A 19,005-nucleotide genomic window follows, 5' to 3' on the forward strand; every position below is an offset into this window, starting at 1 on the left:
GTTCTTTTGCAGTATGTCTAAGAAAAGACTATTAAAGTTAAAGAAAACTAAAAGAAAAAATCCTATGGAAACCACCAGGAAATATATGAAAAACATACTGGTGAATCTTGAAGACAAGATACTGAGTGAAATATGACAAACACAAAAGGACAAATATTGTATGATCTCACTGAGATGAAATAATCAGAATAAGCAAACAGAGTCAGAATCTGAAATACGGCTATTGGGGGGGGGTACAGTAAATAACAGGAATATGTGCAGTGTCTGTATGTGGAACAACAGAGAAGTTTTGGTCACGGGTGGTAACGACGGCAGCACAGTACCGTGAGCATAAGTAACATCACTGAACTATATATTTGCATGTGGTTAAGTTATGAGGATAAAACATATTTTAAAAATCCATGAAACTGCACAAAATAAATAGTGAACCCTAGTTAAACTATGGACTATAGTTAATAATAGAATTATAAAAATGTATTTATCAGTTGTAACAAATGTACCACAATGCAAGGTGTTAATAAAAGGGTAGCATATGGGAACTCTGTATTTTATGCATAATTTTTCTGTTAACCCACAACTTTTCTAATAAAAAAGAAATATACAGCTTTTGCAATGTGACTATGCGCTTGTGAAAATCTTGTGTCTGATGCTCCTTTTATCTACAATATTGACAGATGACTAAAAAATATAGATTAAAAATAAATAACAGGGGAAACAAATGTTAAGATAAATTGAGTAGATTGAAATGCTAGTGAACAATGAAAGGAAGTGGGGTAAGGGTTATAGAAAAAAAAAGGGGGAACAAAGGTTAAAATATATTGAGTAGATAGAAATACTAGTGATCAATGAGAGGAAGGGGTAAGGGGTATGGTATGTATGAGTTTTTTCTTTTTTCTTTTTATTTCTTTTTCTGGAGTGATGCAAATGTTCTAAAAAATGATCACGGTGATGAATATACAACTATGTGATGATATTGTGAGCCACTGTACACCATGCACAGAATGTATGTTAAGAATGTTTATATTTGTATAATATTTTGGTTTGATAATAAAAAATAAATTTAAAAAGAAATATATATGTATATATATATGTTTATATAAAGAAAAATGCGTGTTTATATATAAATGTCTGTGTGTGTTTGTATATATATATATATATATAAACTGTCTTACTTCACAACTTAAACAAAAACACAACTTACAGACAGATCAAAAATTATAAGTAAAAAATGAAGCCATCAAATAACAGAGGAATATACAGAAGCATATTTTTTATCACTTTGGGGTGTGGATGAGTTTTCTAGGCTTGATAAAAAGTACAAGAAATTTAAAGGAAACATCTGATGGTAGTGTACACAGAAATTTAAAATTCCTGAGAGAATTGGATCGGAAACCCCCAGGCCGCGGAGAACGGTGACGGGTGGGGGAGGCCCCTTCCAAACCCGTGACTCCCGGGGAACGTGCACTCTCTCGGGCGGGCCGCTGCCGCTGGCGCCCTCCCGCCACGCTTGTTGCCCAGGGCCGACTAGGAAATTCGGACGGGCTCTTTCCCTGGCTGCGGCGACCAGCAACCCTCCCTGCGTTCGGACCCCGGGCCGGCTCAAGCCGTTTCGGCTAGCGAACCCCCAGGACGGCGAGAGTTTTCCAAAGTTTAAGGTCCCACAGCACCTTTTACTGGTGGGACCCGCAGACAAACGTGTGCCACGAGCGCCACCTACTGGGCAGGATAAGAAAAACAGAACCCAGAGATTTCACAGAAAAATATTACAACCTTGCTGGGTCCAACACCAAGAGAAATCTGAATAAATGCCCAGACGCCAGCAGCAGAAGATAACTTCCACGCTCAAAAGATTGAGAATATGGCTCAGTCAAAGGAACAAACCAATAGCTCAAATGAGACACAAGAGCTGAGACAACTAATGCTGAATATACGAACAGAAATGGAAAACCTCTTCAAAATGAAATCGATAAATTGAGGGAGGACATGAAGAGGACATGGGCTGAACATAAAGAAGAAATAGAAAAACTGAAAAAACAAATCGCAGAACTTATGGAAGTGAAGGATAAGTAGCAAACATAGAAAAAATAATGGATAGCTACAATGATAGATTTAAAGAGACAGAAGATAGAATTAGTGATTTGGAGGATGGAACATCTGAATTCCAAAAAGAAACAGAAACTATAGGGAAAAGAATGGAAAAATTTGAACAGGGTATCAGGGAACTCAAGGACAATATGAACCGCACAAATATACGTGTTGTGGGTGTCCCAGAAGGAGAAGAGAAGGGAAAAGGAGGAAAAACTAATGGAAGAAATTATCACTGAAAATTTCCCAACTCTTATGAAAGACCTAAAATTACAGATCCAAGAAGTGCAGCGCACCCCAAAGAGATTAGACCCAAATAGGCGTTCTCCAAGACACTTACTAGTTAGAATGTCAGAGGTCAAAGAGAAAGAGAAGATCTTGAAAGCAGCAAGAGAAAAACAATCCATTACATACAAGGGAAACCCAATAAGACTTTGTGTAGATTTCTCAGCAGAAACCATGGAAGCTAGAAGACAGTGGGATGATATATTTAAAATACTAAAAGAGAAAAACTGCCAACCAAGACTCCTATATCCAGCAAAATTATCCTTCAAAAATGAGGGAGAAATTAAAACATTCTCAGACAAAAAGTCACTGAGAGAATTTGTGACCAAGAGACCAGCTCTGCAAGAAATACTAAAGGGAGCACTAGAGTCAGATACAAAAAGACAGAGAGAGAGATATGGAAAAGAGTGTAGAAAGAAGGAAAATCAGATATGATATATATAATACAAAAGGCAAAATGTTAGAGGAAAATATTATCCAAACAGTAATAACACTAAATGTCAATGGACTGAATTCCCCAATCAAAAGACATAGATTGGCAGAATGGATTAAAAAACAGGATCCTTCTATATGCTGTCTACAGGAAACACATCTTAGACCCAAAGATAAACATAGGTTGAAAGTGAAAGGTTGGGAAAAGATATTTCATACAAATAACAACCAGAAAAGAGCAGGAGTGGCTATACTAATATCCAACAAATTAGACTTCAAATGTAAAACAGTTAAAAGAGACAAAGAAGGACACTATATACTAATAAAAGGAACAATTAAACAAGAAGACATAACAATCATAAATATTTACGCACCGAATCAGAATGCCCCAAAATACGTGAGGAATATACTGAAAAGGGAAATAGACTCATATACCATAATAGTTGGAGACTTCAACTCACCACTCTCATCAAGGGACAGAACATCTAGACAGAGGATCAACAAAGAAATAGAGAATCTGAATATTACTATAAATGAACTAGACTTAATAGACATTTATAGGACATTACATCCCACAACAGCAGGATACACCTTTTTCTCAAGTGCTCATGGATCATTCTCAAAGATAGACCATATGCTGGGTCACAAAGCAAGTCTTAACAAATTTAAAAAGATTGAAATCTTACACAACACTTTCTCGGACCATAAAGGAATGATGTTGGAAATCAATAATAGGCAGAGTGCCAGAAAATTCACAAATACGTGGAGGCTCAACAACACACTCCTAAACAACGACTGGGTCAAAGAAGAAATTGCAAGAGAAATTAGCAAATACCTCGAGGCGAATGAAAATGAAAACACAACATATCAAAACTTATGGGACGCAGCAAAGGCAGTGCTAAGAGGGAAATTTATTGCTCTAAATGCCTATATCAGAAAAGAAGAAAAGGCAAAAATTCAGGAATTAACTATCCATTTGGAAGAACTGGAGAAAGAACAGCAAGCTAACCCCAAAGCAAGCAAAAGGAAAGAAATAACAAAGATTAGAGCACAAATAAATGAAATTGAAAACATGAAAACAATAGAGAATATCAATAAGGCCAGAAGTTGGTTCTATGAGAAAATCAATAAGATTGATGGGCCCTTAGCAAGATTGACAAAAAGAAGAAGAGAGAGGATGCAAATAAATAAGATCAGAAATGGAAGAGGAGACATAACTACTGACCTCACAGAAATAAAGGAGGTAATAACAGGATACTATGAACAACTTTACGCTAATAAATACAACAATTTAGAGGAAATGGACGGGTTCCTGGAAAGACATGAACAACCAACTTTGACTCAAGAAGACATAGATGACCTCAACAAACCAATCACAAGTAAAGAAATTGAATTAGTCATTCAAAAGCTTCCTAAAAAGAAAAGTCCAGGACCAGATGGCTTCACATGTGAATTCTACCAAACGTTCCAGAAAGAATTAGTACCAATTCTCTTCAAACTCTTCAAAAAAATCGAAGTGGAGGGAAAACTACCTAATTCATTCTATGAAGCCAACATCACCCTCATACCAAAACCAGGCAAAGATATTACAAAAAAAGAAAACTACAGACCAATGTCTCTGATGAATACAGATGCAAAAATCCTCAATAAAATTCTAGCAAATCGTATCCAACAGCACATTAAAAGAATTATACATCATGACCAAGTAGGATTCATCCCAGGTATGCAAGGATGGTTCAACATAAGAAAATCAATTAATGTAATACACCATATCAACAATTCAAAGCAGAAAAATCACATGATCATCTCAATTGATGCAGAGAAGGCATTCGACAAGATTCAACATCCTTTCCTGTTGAAAACACTTCAAAAGATAGGAATACAAGGGAACTTCCTTAAAATGATAGAGGGAATATATGAAAAACCCACAGCTAATATCATCCTCAATGGGGAAAAATTGAGAACTTTCCCCCTAAGATCAGGAACAAGACAAGGATGTCCACTATCACCACTATTATTCAACATTGTGTTGGAGGTTCTAGCCAGAGCAATTAGACAAGAAAAAGAAATACAAGGCATCAAAATTGGAAAGGAAGAAGTAAAACTATCACTGTTTGCAGACGATATGATACTATACGTCGAAAACCCGGAAAAATCCACACCAAAACTACTAGAGCTAATAAATGAGTACAGCAAAGTAGCAGGTTACAAGATCAACATTCAAAAATCTGTAGCATTTCTATACACTAGTAATGAACAAGCGAAGGGGGAAATCAAGAAACGAATCCCATTTACAATTGCAACTAAAAGAATAAAATACCTAGGAATAAATTTAACTAAAGAGACAAAAAACCTATATAAAGAAAACTACAAAAAACTGCTAAAAGAAATCACAGAAGACCTAAATAGATGGAAGGGCATACCGTGTTCATGGATTGGAAGACTAAATATAGTTAAGATGTCAATCCTACCTAAATTGATTTACAGATTCAATGCAATACCAATCAAAATCCCAACAACTTATTTTTCAGAAATAGAAAAACCAATAAGCAAATTTATCTGGAAGGGCAGGGTGCCCCGAATTGCTAAAAACATCTTGAGGAAAAAAACGAAGCTGGAGGTCTCGCGCTGCCTGACTTTAAGGCATATTATGAAGCCACAGTGGTCAAAACAGCATGGTATTGGCATAAAGATAGATATATCGACCAATGGAATCGAATAGAGTGCTCAGATATAGACCCTCTCATCTATGGATATTTGATCTTTGATAAGGCAGTCAAGCCAACTCACCTGGGACAGAGCAGTCTCTTCAATAAATGGTGCCTAGAGAACTGGATATCCATATGCAAAAGAATGAAAGAAGACCCATCTCTCACACCCTATACAAAAGTTAACTCAAAATGGATCAAAGATCTAAACATTAGGTCTAAGACCATAAAACAGTTAGAGGAAAATGTTGGGAGATATCTTATGGATCTTACAACTGGAGGCGGTTTTATGGACCTTAAACCTAAAGCAAGAGCACTGAAGAAGGAAATAAATAAATGGGAACTCCTCAAAATTAAACACTTTTGTGCATCAAAGAACTTCATCAAGAAAGTAGAAAGACAGCCTTCACAATGGGAGACAATATTTGGAAATGATATATCAGATAAAGGTCTAGTATCCAGAATTTATAAAGAGATTGTTCATCTCAACAACAAAAGACAGCCAACCCAATTACAAAATGGGAAAAAGACTTGAACAGACACCTCTCAGAAGAGGAAATACGGATGGCCAAGAGGCACATGAAGAGATGCTCAATGTCCCTGGCCATTAGAGAAATGCAAATCAAAACCACAATGAGATATCATCTCACACCCACCAGAATGGCCATTATCAACAAAACAGAAAATGACAAGTGCTGGAGAGGATGCGGAGAAAGAAGCACACTTATCCACTGTTGGTGGGAATGTCAAAGGGTGCAACCACTGTGGAAGGCAGTTTGGCGGTTCCTCAAAAAGCTGAATATAGAACTGCCATACGACCCAGCAATACCATTGCTAGGTATCTACTCAAAGGACTTAAGGGCAAAGACACAAACGGACATTTGCACACCAATGTTTATAGCAGCATTATTTACAATTGCAAAGAGATGGAAACAGCCAAAATCTCCATCAACAGAAGAGTGGCTAAACAAACTGTGGTATATACATACGATGGAATATTATGCAGCTTTAAGACAAGATAAACTTATGAACCATGTAATAACATGGATGGACCTAGAGAATATTATGCTGAGTGAATCCAGCCAAAAACTAAAGGACAAATACTGTATGGTCCCACTGATGTGAACGGACATTCGAGAATAAACTTGAAATATGTCATTGGTAACAGAGTTCAGCAGGAGTTAGAAACAGGGTAAGACAATGGGTAATTGAAGCTGAAGGGATACAGACTGTGCAACAGGACTAGATACAAAAACTCAAAAATGGACAGCACAATAATACCTAATTGTAAAGTAATCATGTTAAAACACTGAATGAAGCTGCATCTGAGCTATAGGTTTTTGTTTTGTTTTGTGTTGTTTTGTTTTGATTTTACTATTATTACTTTTATTTTTTTCTCTATATTAACATTCTATATCTTTTTCGGTTATGTTGCTAGTTCTTCTAAACCAATGCAAATGTACTAAGAAATGATGATCATGCATCTATGTGATGATGTTAAGAATTAATGATTGCATGTGTAGAATGGTATGATCTCTAAATGTTGGGTTAATTTCTTTTTTTCCGTTAATTAAAAAAAAAAAAAAAAAAGAGAAGGGATAATTGGAGATGAAGGGATACAGACTGTACAACGGGACTGGATATAAAAACTCAGAAATGGACAGCACAATACTACCCAATTGTAATGCAATTATGTTAAAACACTGAATGAAGCTGCATGTGAGGTATAGGTTTTTTGTTTTTGTTTTTTTTGTTTTTTTTCTTTCTATTATTGTTTTAATTCTTATTCTGTTGTCTTTTTATTTCTTTTTCTAAATCGATGCAAATGTACTAAGAAATGATGAATATGCAACTATGTGATGAAGAATGCCAAAAAAAAAGCTACAAAAGAAAGTAAAAGACAAGCAACAGTGTGAGAAATACTTTCAGCATATATGACAATCCAAAGGCATAATGGGAAAAAGGGATTGTCTTCATTTGCCAGAGATACTATGACAAATACCACGTAATGGATTGGCTTAAACAATGAGTATTTGTTACTGTCTTACCTCAAATTATTCAGTTACACAACTTAGAGGCTGGGAGCCTAATGTCAGCATAATGTCAGCAAGGCCAGGCTTTCCCCCGGAGTCAGCAGCATCACCCATCACATTTCAGTGTCCTCAGTCCCGTACTGTGGCTTCTGGCTTCTCCTCCTGACTATATCTGACTTTCCTCCCTTTTTAAGGCTGCCAGTAACAGGGATTAGGACCCACCCTAATTCAGTCGGACCACAAGCTGTCTAGTAACAGCACCTTCAAAGGTCCTATTCTCAGGAATGCAGACTGTGCCTAAGAACCTGCCCTTTTCAGGTAGAAATCTACCACAGGTAAGAACGAGGAATACTCCTGATGAGTCCCAAAACACAAACATATTGTAGAAACAATATGAAGAGACTCTCCATGAATCACCAAATTGATGCAAATGAAAACAACTGAAGATAATCATTCCTGTAGGAGACAGGCAAAGATGAAGGCTGTCACAACCCATACGATGAGGACACAACCAATGATGGAAATAAAAATCAATACACATTTTCTACATGGCAGCTTGCCAATATGGACAGGCATCAAAATGTAAAATATGTCCTATAACCCAGCAATTAATTTACTAGATACAGACCAAAGATAATAACAGCACATGTGCAAAGAATAATAATAATAAAAATGCATGCTCAAGATTTCACCTGAGTAGTAGTGTTGCTGTTTTATTTAAAATCAGGGAGAAAAATTGAAAACAATCCTAAATGTCCATCAACGGGAAACTGATGAAGTGAAACTTATGGCCCATGCACACAGTGAGGCACTGTGTACCCTTTTCAAATGACATAAATCTATATTAACCAATTGTTTTTGGCCAGCAAGCATAACACAGCAGCCAGACTGCCTGGCTCCATCACTTAGGGGCTGTGTGAGCAAGCTACTGAGTCTCTCCGTCCTCAGTTTCCTCTCCTATAAAACAGAGATCCTAACAGAACCTACCTCTTAGTATTGCTATGAGAAATAATGAGCTCATACCCATAAAACACTGAGAACAGTCTTTGTAACATAGAAAGCACTACAAAACTGCTTGTTAAAAACACTGCCATGAAAAATATATCTGCCACACTGTGAGTGAAAAAAGATCACACAATATTATGTACAATCCCATTTCTGTAAAATGCATGTGAAAGTACATATACATGGAAGAGAGGACAGTCTCTCTTTTAGACAGTTTAATAGTTGTTCAACCTAGGCAGTGAAATCTTGGATTATTTTTACTTTTTTCTTAGTATTTTCGTTATCATTACAAGTATTAACAAAGAAAACAAACAAGACTGATAAGATCCAATAGTTACTCTAACATACTTTCTGGAATCTACATTGATGTGAACTTTCTGGAAGAAAATCTGGCAATATGTAATATACTTGTTGACCAAGCAGTTTCACTCTAGGAATTTTTCCTAAAGAACTAACAATACAAGTCTACAAATATGTATATGTTTCCACACCCAAACACATTCATACATGCACATATACAGGGATACTGATTAAAGTAATGACTATATCAGCAAAAACTTGGAAATAATCTAAATTTGCATCAGTTGACGTCACAGAGCTACCCAGGAAGACTGCTTAGGTGAGGGCCTTGCCTACCCAGCTGAAGGCTGGGACTCCACCATGCAGAGGAACCACTGAGGAAATGTGTTTCAGAAAGACGACACCGGCAGCAATGCAGAGGAGGGCACCCACAGCTCTCACTGAACTCTTCCCACTGCCTTGAAGTTAGAGCTTGGCCTCAAGTCTGGAAGTAGGGGATGCAGGAGCACTTGGCATGCAAAAAGCAAAAGCTCTGGTCTCTACCATAACTGGACAGAAAGCCCAAGAGTTTCTCAGAAGGAAGTAAACTGTCAGGACATACACACCCCGTGAAATGGCAAGAGATCTGGGTCAGATTCGCAAAAGGGCCTGGGACCCAGGCAGGAACTGCAAACAGAGGTGCCCGCTGCTACGTGATGGCTAGAGCTGGGCCCTGACCAAAATGCAATGAAGATTAACCATCCGAGCAAGGAAAACAGAGAATGTGTGTGTGTGTTGGGGGAGGGGGGTCCCCAGATGAGAGAGAATGAGAAAGAGATGGCAAAATACCCCATGACAGAAGTCAAGCAATTAATCAATTCACAGGCAATCAGAGTTTCATGTTCAGGGAGGTATGCCCTAAACCTTCTCCTTCAATTGTGTCATTTCTAAAATTATCTTTATTTGCCAAAAGGAGATTAGGCTGTGAAACGAGGTGCTGATTCCTCTGAAGTAACAGCATACTGCCTATACCCCTCACATGGCAATTACTCACACTCTGTCTTGGGACATCTGCCAACCCACTACCTTATCTTGTTCAGTTCCTAGCTCTTTGCTTGCGTGAACCCATGCAGTCTAAAAAGGGTGCACATAACCACCCGGCAAGCATTTCTTTAAGGGAAGGAACAAAGTCTAACATCTTCTACAACTTGCACAGAAGTTGGCAAGGTGCCTAGGTGCTTGATAAATATCAGCTGATGAATTACTTAATAATTCATCCATAGTGTGCTATGATTTTATACACCCAGCTTCTTACATCACACTCTGGGGAAGCATTTATAGTAAAAAAATTAACAACAGGGGCTCAGAATCAGATGGCCTGGGTTCAAAGGCAAGGTCTTCTTTCTAGCTAAAAGACTCTGCATAAATTACTTAACCTCTCAGTGTCTACATTTCCTTATTGTAAAAGGAGAGGATGACAATAGGATCATTTCTATATACTAACAGCAATCACTAACAGCTCCTGGGTGCCTTCAACAGGGGCTCAGCTATTCTAAGCACTTTACAAGTGCCGCCTCATTTAATCCTCAAAGCAATCATATGAAGTAATATTCCTTTTATTCGCATTTTACAGATGAGGAAACTGAGGCAGACTAACATTCTTGCCTATACAGTTTAAGTGTGGGAGGCTGCGGGTAGACGCAGACCGCTGGATTCCAGGGCCCACGTTCTTAACCAGCACTGCCACGCACAAACACGCTTTGTACAAGGAGGAGCTTCTTAAATTAATACATAGAGTGTGAAAACTTCAAACAGCCAGGAAACCCATAGCAGAGGCCCTTGCCTCTCCAGCCATTTCACTTTCCTTAATAAGGTTATCGACAAGACATGCTATAATGCCACAGCTTCCCCCTGCTCATGGCCACCCGCCCCCTTCACCCTCTTTTAGAAGTTTGCCCAAAACCTGAAGCCAAGCTGAACATTTAGAACCTGGAAGAAGCCCTCTAACATTCTTTAGCTTCTTTGGGAATGCCTGCCACACTCTGATCCTCAGCACTGGTGGCCCACAGAGAGCCTCCCAGGGCCTGGAGCTTCCTCCCTCTGTTTCTGCTTCCAAGTCCCGCCAGCAAACACACCGTCTGCCTTCAGTCCACCTGCACCCCATCTGAGAGTAGGCTCCTCCTGATTGCCCCAGAACTCTCCTCTGAACATTTTGCATGTTAAACCCTTATCTTCTCACCCAGAACATCAGCTCCCTGTGGGTGGAGACGGTGCTTTACCCTTTCTGCAACCCCCAACAGATCTACTAAAGTGCCCCCATGAATCGCACACCATGGGCACACAAAGACCAGATGGTTTCACTTTCAGTCAGTAATGCTTGGTAATCATTAAAAAAATAAGCAGTCTTCCAGATAGGTGAGACTTTTATAAATATATGCTAATTCCAAGCAAGACATGAACCAATAAACACTGATAAAACATCTCCTTACGAGAAACTGACCCTTTCTCTTAGGCGGCACTTACCTGCTTCTCCTTCCTCTTCTCCCAGATTCAGCACAATGATGCAGATGTGCTTTCTTAACTGGCGCGTGTTGGAGAACTTTCGACAGCATTTGCTACACTCCAAGTTGCTCAGAGCCAGGCTGTTCCCGTCTTCAGAAGCCAGCGGACTGTCCTCCCCAGGACTCACGATGCTTTCTGCCAGCTCCTCTTCAGGGCAGTGCTTCTTCGTGGACCCCTTAGGCCTGCCTCTTTTCCTCTTCACTACCAAAAACTCTGTAAAGGAAAAGAGAAGGCGCGATGCAATCACATGGCAAGACAGTACGGGGCACGCATTCAAACATTCATGTGCAAGAATATGTCTGGAGTTCATATTTTATTAGAAATGAAGCATCTGTAGCAATCCCAGAAATTAACAGCTGCAACCAAATAGTATCTTTAATGCTAACAGCAGTACATCTACATAATAATGTATCATCAGTTCTATGCTATTCTGAATTAAGAATATTATTTTATCAGAACCTTTGCACGTGCTCCTCTGTAAAGCTGGGAGGATTTTTTAAGTTGTCAGCCCCCAGTTCACCAATCGTGCTCCTTGTTAACCACCATTTCCATTTAAATCCAGTTCTCAGAAATAGCTTAAGGACTTCTTTGTGAAACGTTCTTTCAAAGACCGCTTCGCTTTGCATGCCCTTAATGAGTTATACAACTCTTCAGTTTATTTCATAGAGTCATAATTATTAGAGCCAAATCGTCCTGAGGAAAAAGGGAAAAATTAATTACATTCTAAAGCCACAAATCACAGGAGTAAAGACAATAACGATATTTTTCAAGTTTCCTAGCAACTAAGTGATTTTAAATGTGCTGATCAGAGTCACTTGTACAAGTTCTGAATCATTTTCCGACTTGTATCTCCTCTTCACTAGCACTCATTTCCAGGGAGATAAGAATGAGGCACCTCCAGGATGAAGGCGGGGTGAGCAGGGCAATATGAGGTGGAGCAGGGTGGCCTTGCAAAGACAAGCAGGACCCCCGCCAGCCTGGCAGACCCCTCAACGACAGAGGCATCTCTCTGCTTGAGGCTGGAGCTCTAGCAGTCCTCCTTTCACCTCAACATCAGCGAACAGAAAGCAGCCCTGGGGCCGGGCACTGTCTTGGGCTACTGCACACCTGGAGAAGGAGGGGGTCTCTAAGATGCCTCCCACTCTCTCTAGAGCCCCAACCCTGGGCAGTGCAGCAGCCGCCCACTGTTAACTGCTACCACAGCAGGGACGCACCCAGATTCATCACTTGTGAAAGCTAGGAATCAGAGAGGGAAAATCACAGTGGCAGAGGAAGGTAGCATAGTTCTGGAGCAGCGGCTGCAGAATGGCGTGACACTGGCCTGCTTCGGTTTGGGGTACCAGAAAGGAAAGAAGGTGGCGAGAGTTGTCAGCCTTAACCGAGAGAGCCTTCCCCGGCAAGCACAACCAGCACAATTACTTCCTTCAATTCCTCTCACTTGGGACCTATTGGGGGAGTGGGTGGGGCAAACAAGAATCGGGGAGGAAATCCCACTTAACAACATGATGGGAAATAGAGTGGCTCGATAAAGCAAACAATGGATGGGAGACCCCTGCTTCCCTGGCACACAATGAATTTCACCTAGGAGGACAAGAGCTGCGAAGACAAGGAGGCCAGAGAGCGAGACAGAGGTGGGGGAGGAAGTAAGGAATGGAATGCACAGAGACTAAGGGCAAACTGTCTGCTCCAAAATCATTACAACTTTTTAATTATTATGCTTCACAACAGCATGTACTGGTACAACCTACTGAAGCAGCAATTAATAGTCAGAGAAGCGGAATTACTGAAGTGGCTATAAAACGCCCCCTCATGTGGCATCAGCTGAGCTGCAGGAACAGGTTTCCCAAAGACTTTCTGACGGGGTGGTGGCCTCACCCAGTGGCCCCACACCCTGCCTGAGTGGCACAGACCACTCCTAAGAAGACTGCTTGGGTATGGGGGCACAGCGTTGCTGTCACGGGAGCAGCCAGGCCAGGGCCGGCAGGGTGAGAACCTGCACTGGCTACAGCCGGACACTGCACGGCCCGCTGACCCAGGCTTACCTATGTGTCTCTCTTCCCAGAGACCATGCCGTGACTGCGCCCCAGTCCCTCAGCACCTGCCCTGGTGTCTGCACAGGGGACATTCGGTGTATCGGGGAGAAGACGCTGCTAGCAGTGTGCACTCTCATTGTCAAGGAAGAGATGTCAAATCGGTCCTGAAAACTTTGAAAGGCCTCTGACACAACGGTGACAAAACGAATCCTACATCTTGCTACATCCATAATTCAGATCCTCAAGACCAATTAGTTAGCTAAAAATGAAATATTCATAAATGAACTTGGAATAATTCAAGCACTGCAACGAGTCACTGCTGTCAACCACCCACATTTTATACAAGAGCTCAGAATCTGGGACCTGGGCAAGGAAACTCTTGTAACGTCTATAACAAAAATTTTAACAGAGCTACCTTTAATTCCTCTTCCTCCACCCTGAATGCCTTTATCGGATCCATCAGTGAACTCTATGGGTTCTTCCCTAGAGCCGCCTGCCCAGTAACTCCCCTTCCATCCTCAGGGCACCTATCTGGCATGGCTTCAGACTCTGTCTTCTCACCCAGTCTCTCTGCCTCTATTCCTTGCTGCTCTGCCCCTTCCTTACCCTAGAGCCTCTCACTGTCCTGGGTGACTTTACCCCAACCTCAGACCTGGCGTTCAAGACCCTTTACCCACGGCCCTGCCCTGCTGGGTCCCTGCGCCGCATCACCCACACACGCACACGCTCTCTCTGTCTCTCCACCCACCCTTACCCTCCCGTCAATTTTCCTTTCAATTGTTCAGTGCGAATTTCTCCCTTCACACATAGATACTCCTGTCCCCTTTCACTTACCTGTCTATTCCCCCTATCTGTGCCCACCTCCTTCACCCCAAACAGACCCCAATTCAACTCCTAACGCTGAATGTCCAGTTCAGATCTCAGTACCCTTGGCATGGGCTATCCCACCTATTTAAGCAGGATGGTTCCCCTCAACTCCCTCCCATTCTCCCACAGTGGGTACTCACAGACACCGTCTCCTGTCTATGAGTCTCATTTTCCCTAACCTCTATTATAAACCCAGATGTTTGAGCACACCTCTTAATTCCTGGGTCTTGAACAGAGTCAAATATACAGTAAGCACTTAATAAACAAATAGACGTTGATTGGTTGCTTATGATAGGAAAAAAAGACATTTGGAAAATAAGACATTTCCTTCGATCCCAACCCTGAGCAGGAGGAGAGGCCAGCCCACAGTACATCTGAGATCCTTTTCTAAATCCACAGCTCAGGCCAATGTCCTTCTAGGCAGAAAATCATCCTTGGATATCAAAGGTCAGAGACTGGAAAGGGACAGAAAGAATTAACAGAAGGCTTTTAAAGTCAATCAAAAGACAACATAAGTGACAGAAAAATAGCCCATTATCAAAAACTTAATAATGTAAACCTTTTATTTGTACATCATTCAAGTTTTCAAGACACTTTCCCAGCCACTGAATCATTTCACCCTCAAGAAAACTTTTAAGAGATGGATGGGGGAAACAATTTCCAAACAGAAAAAGAAAGTGGGGGACCCAAAGGTTGAAGTGGCTGAAGCCATCTTCCAGAGCCGGCTACCCAGGAAGCAGCGGGTGTGGGTTTCCTTCTCCCACACAGTACTCTGAGCGTCCTGCTGACTCACACATCCCTCCAAAGTGGGTGACAAAGGTCAGGTGCAGACAGGTCACTAGAGCCAATTCATGTGGTAAAGAAAGGCTGGCTTGGAGTCCAGCAGAGCTGGTTCGGATGCCTGAAGCTCGGCTCCCAAGTGAAAAGTGAATAAAGAACGCCCTTGACTCTGCAGCCACCATTACCACAAGCAAGCCATTAAGAGGCTGAGCGCAGTCCTTAGGGGGGGTCAGTAAATGACAACTGTGTATTATTGTGACCACAGTCTAACATTCTGACGTAGAATCTCTCTCTTAAGAAACTACTACCTTCCCAGAAGAACGCATCTACATCCCACCGCTAGATAATATGGCACCTTGATGTGCAAGCGTTCTTCTTCATTCTGGCTCAATATGCATTTTTCCCTGGATTTCTTCATTTCTAAATGTTGCACACACCAAGAAACCCAATACAGAATTAGGAGAACCCAAATTTCATTATGCTTCAGACCATGGATAAAGTCAGGCTCCCACCATCTCACTTTGCAGCTCAATCCCTAGTCACATCAACTAGAGAATTTAGGAGAATTCTGAAAGACTAAAATGCTGGGACCCTGACAATCTCCTTGGTATTTATTTCCAAAGCTGAGGAAGCAACAAGGAAGCCAATGAATTACGTTTCATAAACCAAGAAGTACGAGCCTTTCAGTTTTACAAAGAAGGAAAAGTAATTTCCTTTGGGTTATGGCTGCATCCTCTCCTACACAGCATACAGCGGGACAGGGAAAGACGTGCCACGCCTGCTTCAAAGGCTGCACCAGCAATGCGGTGGGCGTGCCACCCAAGTGACGGCAGTAACTGGTGATACAAGCACGTGTCTCAGGCGACATGCTGTGCACCTCATTTAGCCTGTGAGAGAAGCTGCAGTCTTGCCCTTATTATCTACATGAGGTCACTGAGGCTTAAGAAGATAAATTAATTTGCCCCAAAGACCCAGAACTAGGAAGTGGTAGAGGTGGGATTCAAACCCAGCCTGTGTGGCAGCAAGTCCAGTTCTTGGAGCATGGAGCTGCCCAGCCCTCCTCGGGGTCTGCAAGAAAGCGCAGGTCACGTGGGGGCCACAGGCCTTGGTGCGAGGGACTCCCCTCAGGGCCAGCACCTGCAGGCAAAGAGCAGGGGAGCTGTGCACCACCACGCACCAACTCAGCCATATTTGCAATTACACCCACTCATGTACAATCACACGCTCACATACAATCGTACACACACGTATGCACATCACAATCACACACACACATGCACACACACACACACAAGAGAGCCAACCTGGTCAATTAGGCAATTCTTTCTTGGACCACAGCCAGAGATCTGAGCAGGAAGAGAGGAGGAAAAAGAAAGGTTATCCTGCATAACACTTCCTACATGAGCAAAAAAGAAATGAAAAGGGTATAAAATAAACTGAAAGAGTTAGAAATGCTCTTTGTTATAAATGAAGACCAGAATAATAAATCAATTACTACTCAGTTAAAGATTTAATGGAACCATTTCAAATATCTCTCAGTTTAAAATGATTGTGGAGGTTAAATCTGAATGAAAATCATTAGAGAGAAACTGAGCCTCTACAAGTCTCAAATTTTATGGACTTTCACAAAGAGAAAACTTGAAGATATCTTCTCACATTAAAAGCCTGAGCTAAATAAGGTCTTAAGAAATACTTTTTGAAACTAAACCACAACTAAAGAAAAATTTACATTAAAAGCAGATTATTTTAGTAGAAGAAAATAATATATAAAAGTAATTCAGTGGTAAGAATCCGATTATTTCTGCGGGGTCCCAAAAACATGCAGCTGCCAACACAGCAACTGGGCCCAAGCCCGACTCTCCCCAGTACTAACTAGGGACCTCCAGTAACTGTCAACTCTTCCGAGCCTCTGAGCCACGTATGCCTCGACGATATGGTCTGGGATACAGGCCGACACAGGGGTGGACGGCCCAAACCCACAGGCCACCTGGACGCAGCTCTGGCACACCACAGCCAACACCAGTAGGGCACAACTTCTTCTCATAGGCATGTGCCACATTCTCCAGGATAAGACCATATGCTAAGCCAAAAATCAAGTCTCATTTTAATTTAAATACATTTAAAAAGAGTGAAAACATACAAAGCATGCTCTCTGGCCATAATGGAAAAAAATCAGAAACAACAGAAAGAAATCTGGGAAATTCAAAAATATACAGAAATTAAGCAGCACATTCCTAAATAGCCAATGGGTCATAGAAGAAATCACAAAGGAAATTAAAAAATACTTTAAGATGAATAAAAATGAAAATGTAACATACCAAAACTTATGGGATACAGAAAAAGCAGTGCCTTGAAAGAAATTTATAACAGTAAATGCCTACATTAAATAAAGAAAAAAGATCTCAAATCTTTTGCCTAAGCTTCTAATTGAAAAAAAAATGGAAAAAAGAGAACACTAAGCTCAAAGCAAGGAGAGGCACAGAAATAATAAAGATTAGACTTGAAACAGAGGACAAAGACAAAAACAAAAGAGAAAATCAACAAATGAAAAATTTTGAAAAGATAACAAAATTGACATACTTATCACTAAACTCAGCAAGAAAAAAGAGAAGAATCAAATTACTAAATCACGAATGATAGAGTAATCATTATCACCAAGCTTATAGAAATAAGAATTATAAAGGAATACTGGAAACAACTGCATGTCAAGAAATTAGATAACCTAGAAAAAATGAAAAAATTCTAGAAAGATCTAAACTACCAAAACTGATTCAAGAAAAAAAAAATCTGAATATATCTGTAACAAGTAATGAGATTGAATCAATAATCAAAAAACTTTTCTTTGGCTTCACTGGTAAATTCTACCAAATAGTTAAGATGAACTAATACCAATCCTTCCCAAAATCTTCCAAAAAATAAAAGAGGAAGAAACACTTAGCAACTCCTTCTATAAAGCCACTATTACCCTGATTACCAAAACAAGGCAAAAAGATCAGAGAAAGGACCGAAAACCAACATCTCTTATGAACAGAGGCAAATATCTTAATCAAAATACTAGCAACCCAAATCAAGCAGCATATTAAAAGTATTATGCACCATGACCAAGTGGGATTTATCCCAGAAATGCAAGAATAGATCAGTGTATGAAAATCCACAAGAGTAAAATTCCATATTAATAGAACGAAGAGAAAAAACAAGATAACCTCAATAAACACAGAATAAGTATTTGAAAAAACCCAATACCCTTTCATGATAAAAACACTCAACTATGAATAGAAGGGAACTTCAACTCATTTAAGGTCATCTACAAAAATACTAAAAAATTCCACATCTAACAGGTCACGCTGCCTAAGATCAGGAACAAGAGAAGGATGTTCATTCTCGCCACTTCCATTCAACAGTGCGCTTTTACTGTACTGAAAGGCTCCAGCCAGGGCAATCAGACAAGAAAATGACACCAAAGCCATCTAGACTAGAAATTGGGAAGTAAAATGATATCTATTCATAGATGGAATGATCTCATATATATAAAATCCTAAGGAATACACTAAAAAACTATTATATCTAATAAACAAGTTTAGTAAGGTTGCAAGATACAAGAGCAATATACAAATATCATTTGTATTTCTATACATCAGAATGAACAAACTGAAAAGGAAATTAAGAAAACAATTCCATTTACAGTAGCATCAAAAATAATAAAATAATTAGATATAAATTTAATCAAGGAAGTGAAAGACTTGTATACAGAAAACAAAGCATTGCTGAAAGAAATAAAAGAAGTACCAAAAAAAAAAAAGAGAGAAAGACACCCACATTCATAGACTGGAAGACTCAGTGTTGTTAAGATGGCAATACCCTCCAAACTGATCTATAGATTCAATGCGATACCTATCAAAATTCCAACTGCTTCTTTTGCAGAACAGTCAAGCTGAT

The 19,005-nt window shown here is 40.2% G+C and overlaps 1 protein-coding gene across 7 annotated transcripts in view; it reads right to left on the minus strand.

Annotated features, from left to right (window-relative positions):
- ZFAT (zinc finger and AT-hook domain containing) overlaps positions 1-19,005 on the minus strand; it is a 271,981-nt gene that overhangs the window by 192,709 nt on the left and 60,267 nt on the right. For all 7 annotated transcript variants that reach the window (XM_077167748.1, XM_077167742.1, XM_077167743.1 and 4 more), the window contains one exon: positions 11,351-11,602. In XM_077167748.1, coding sequence (XP_077023863.1) covers positions 11,351-11,602 — 252 coding nt within the window. The remainder of the gene's footprint in view (positions 1-11,350; positions 11,603-19,005) is intronic.

Source organism: Tamandua tetradactyla, chromosome 6, assembly GCF_023851605.1.
Source record: "Tamandua tetradactyla isolate mTamTet1 chromosome 6, mTamTet1.pri, whole genome shotgun sequence".
In the NCBI taxonomy this organism is placed as follows: Eukaryota; Metazoa; Chordata; class Mammalia; order Pilosa; family Myrmecophagidae; genus Tamandua; species Tamandua tetradactyla.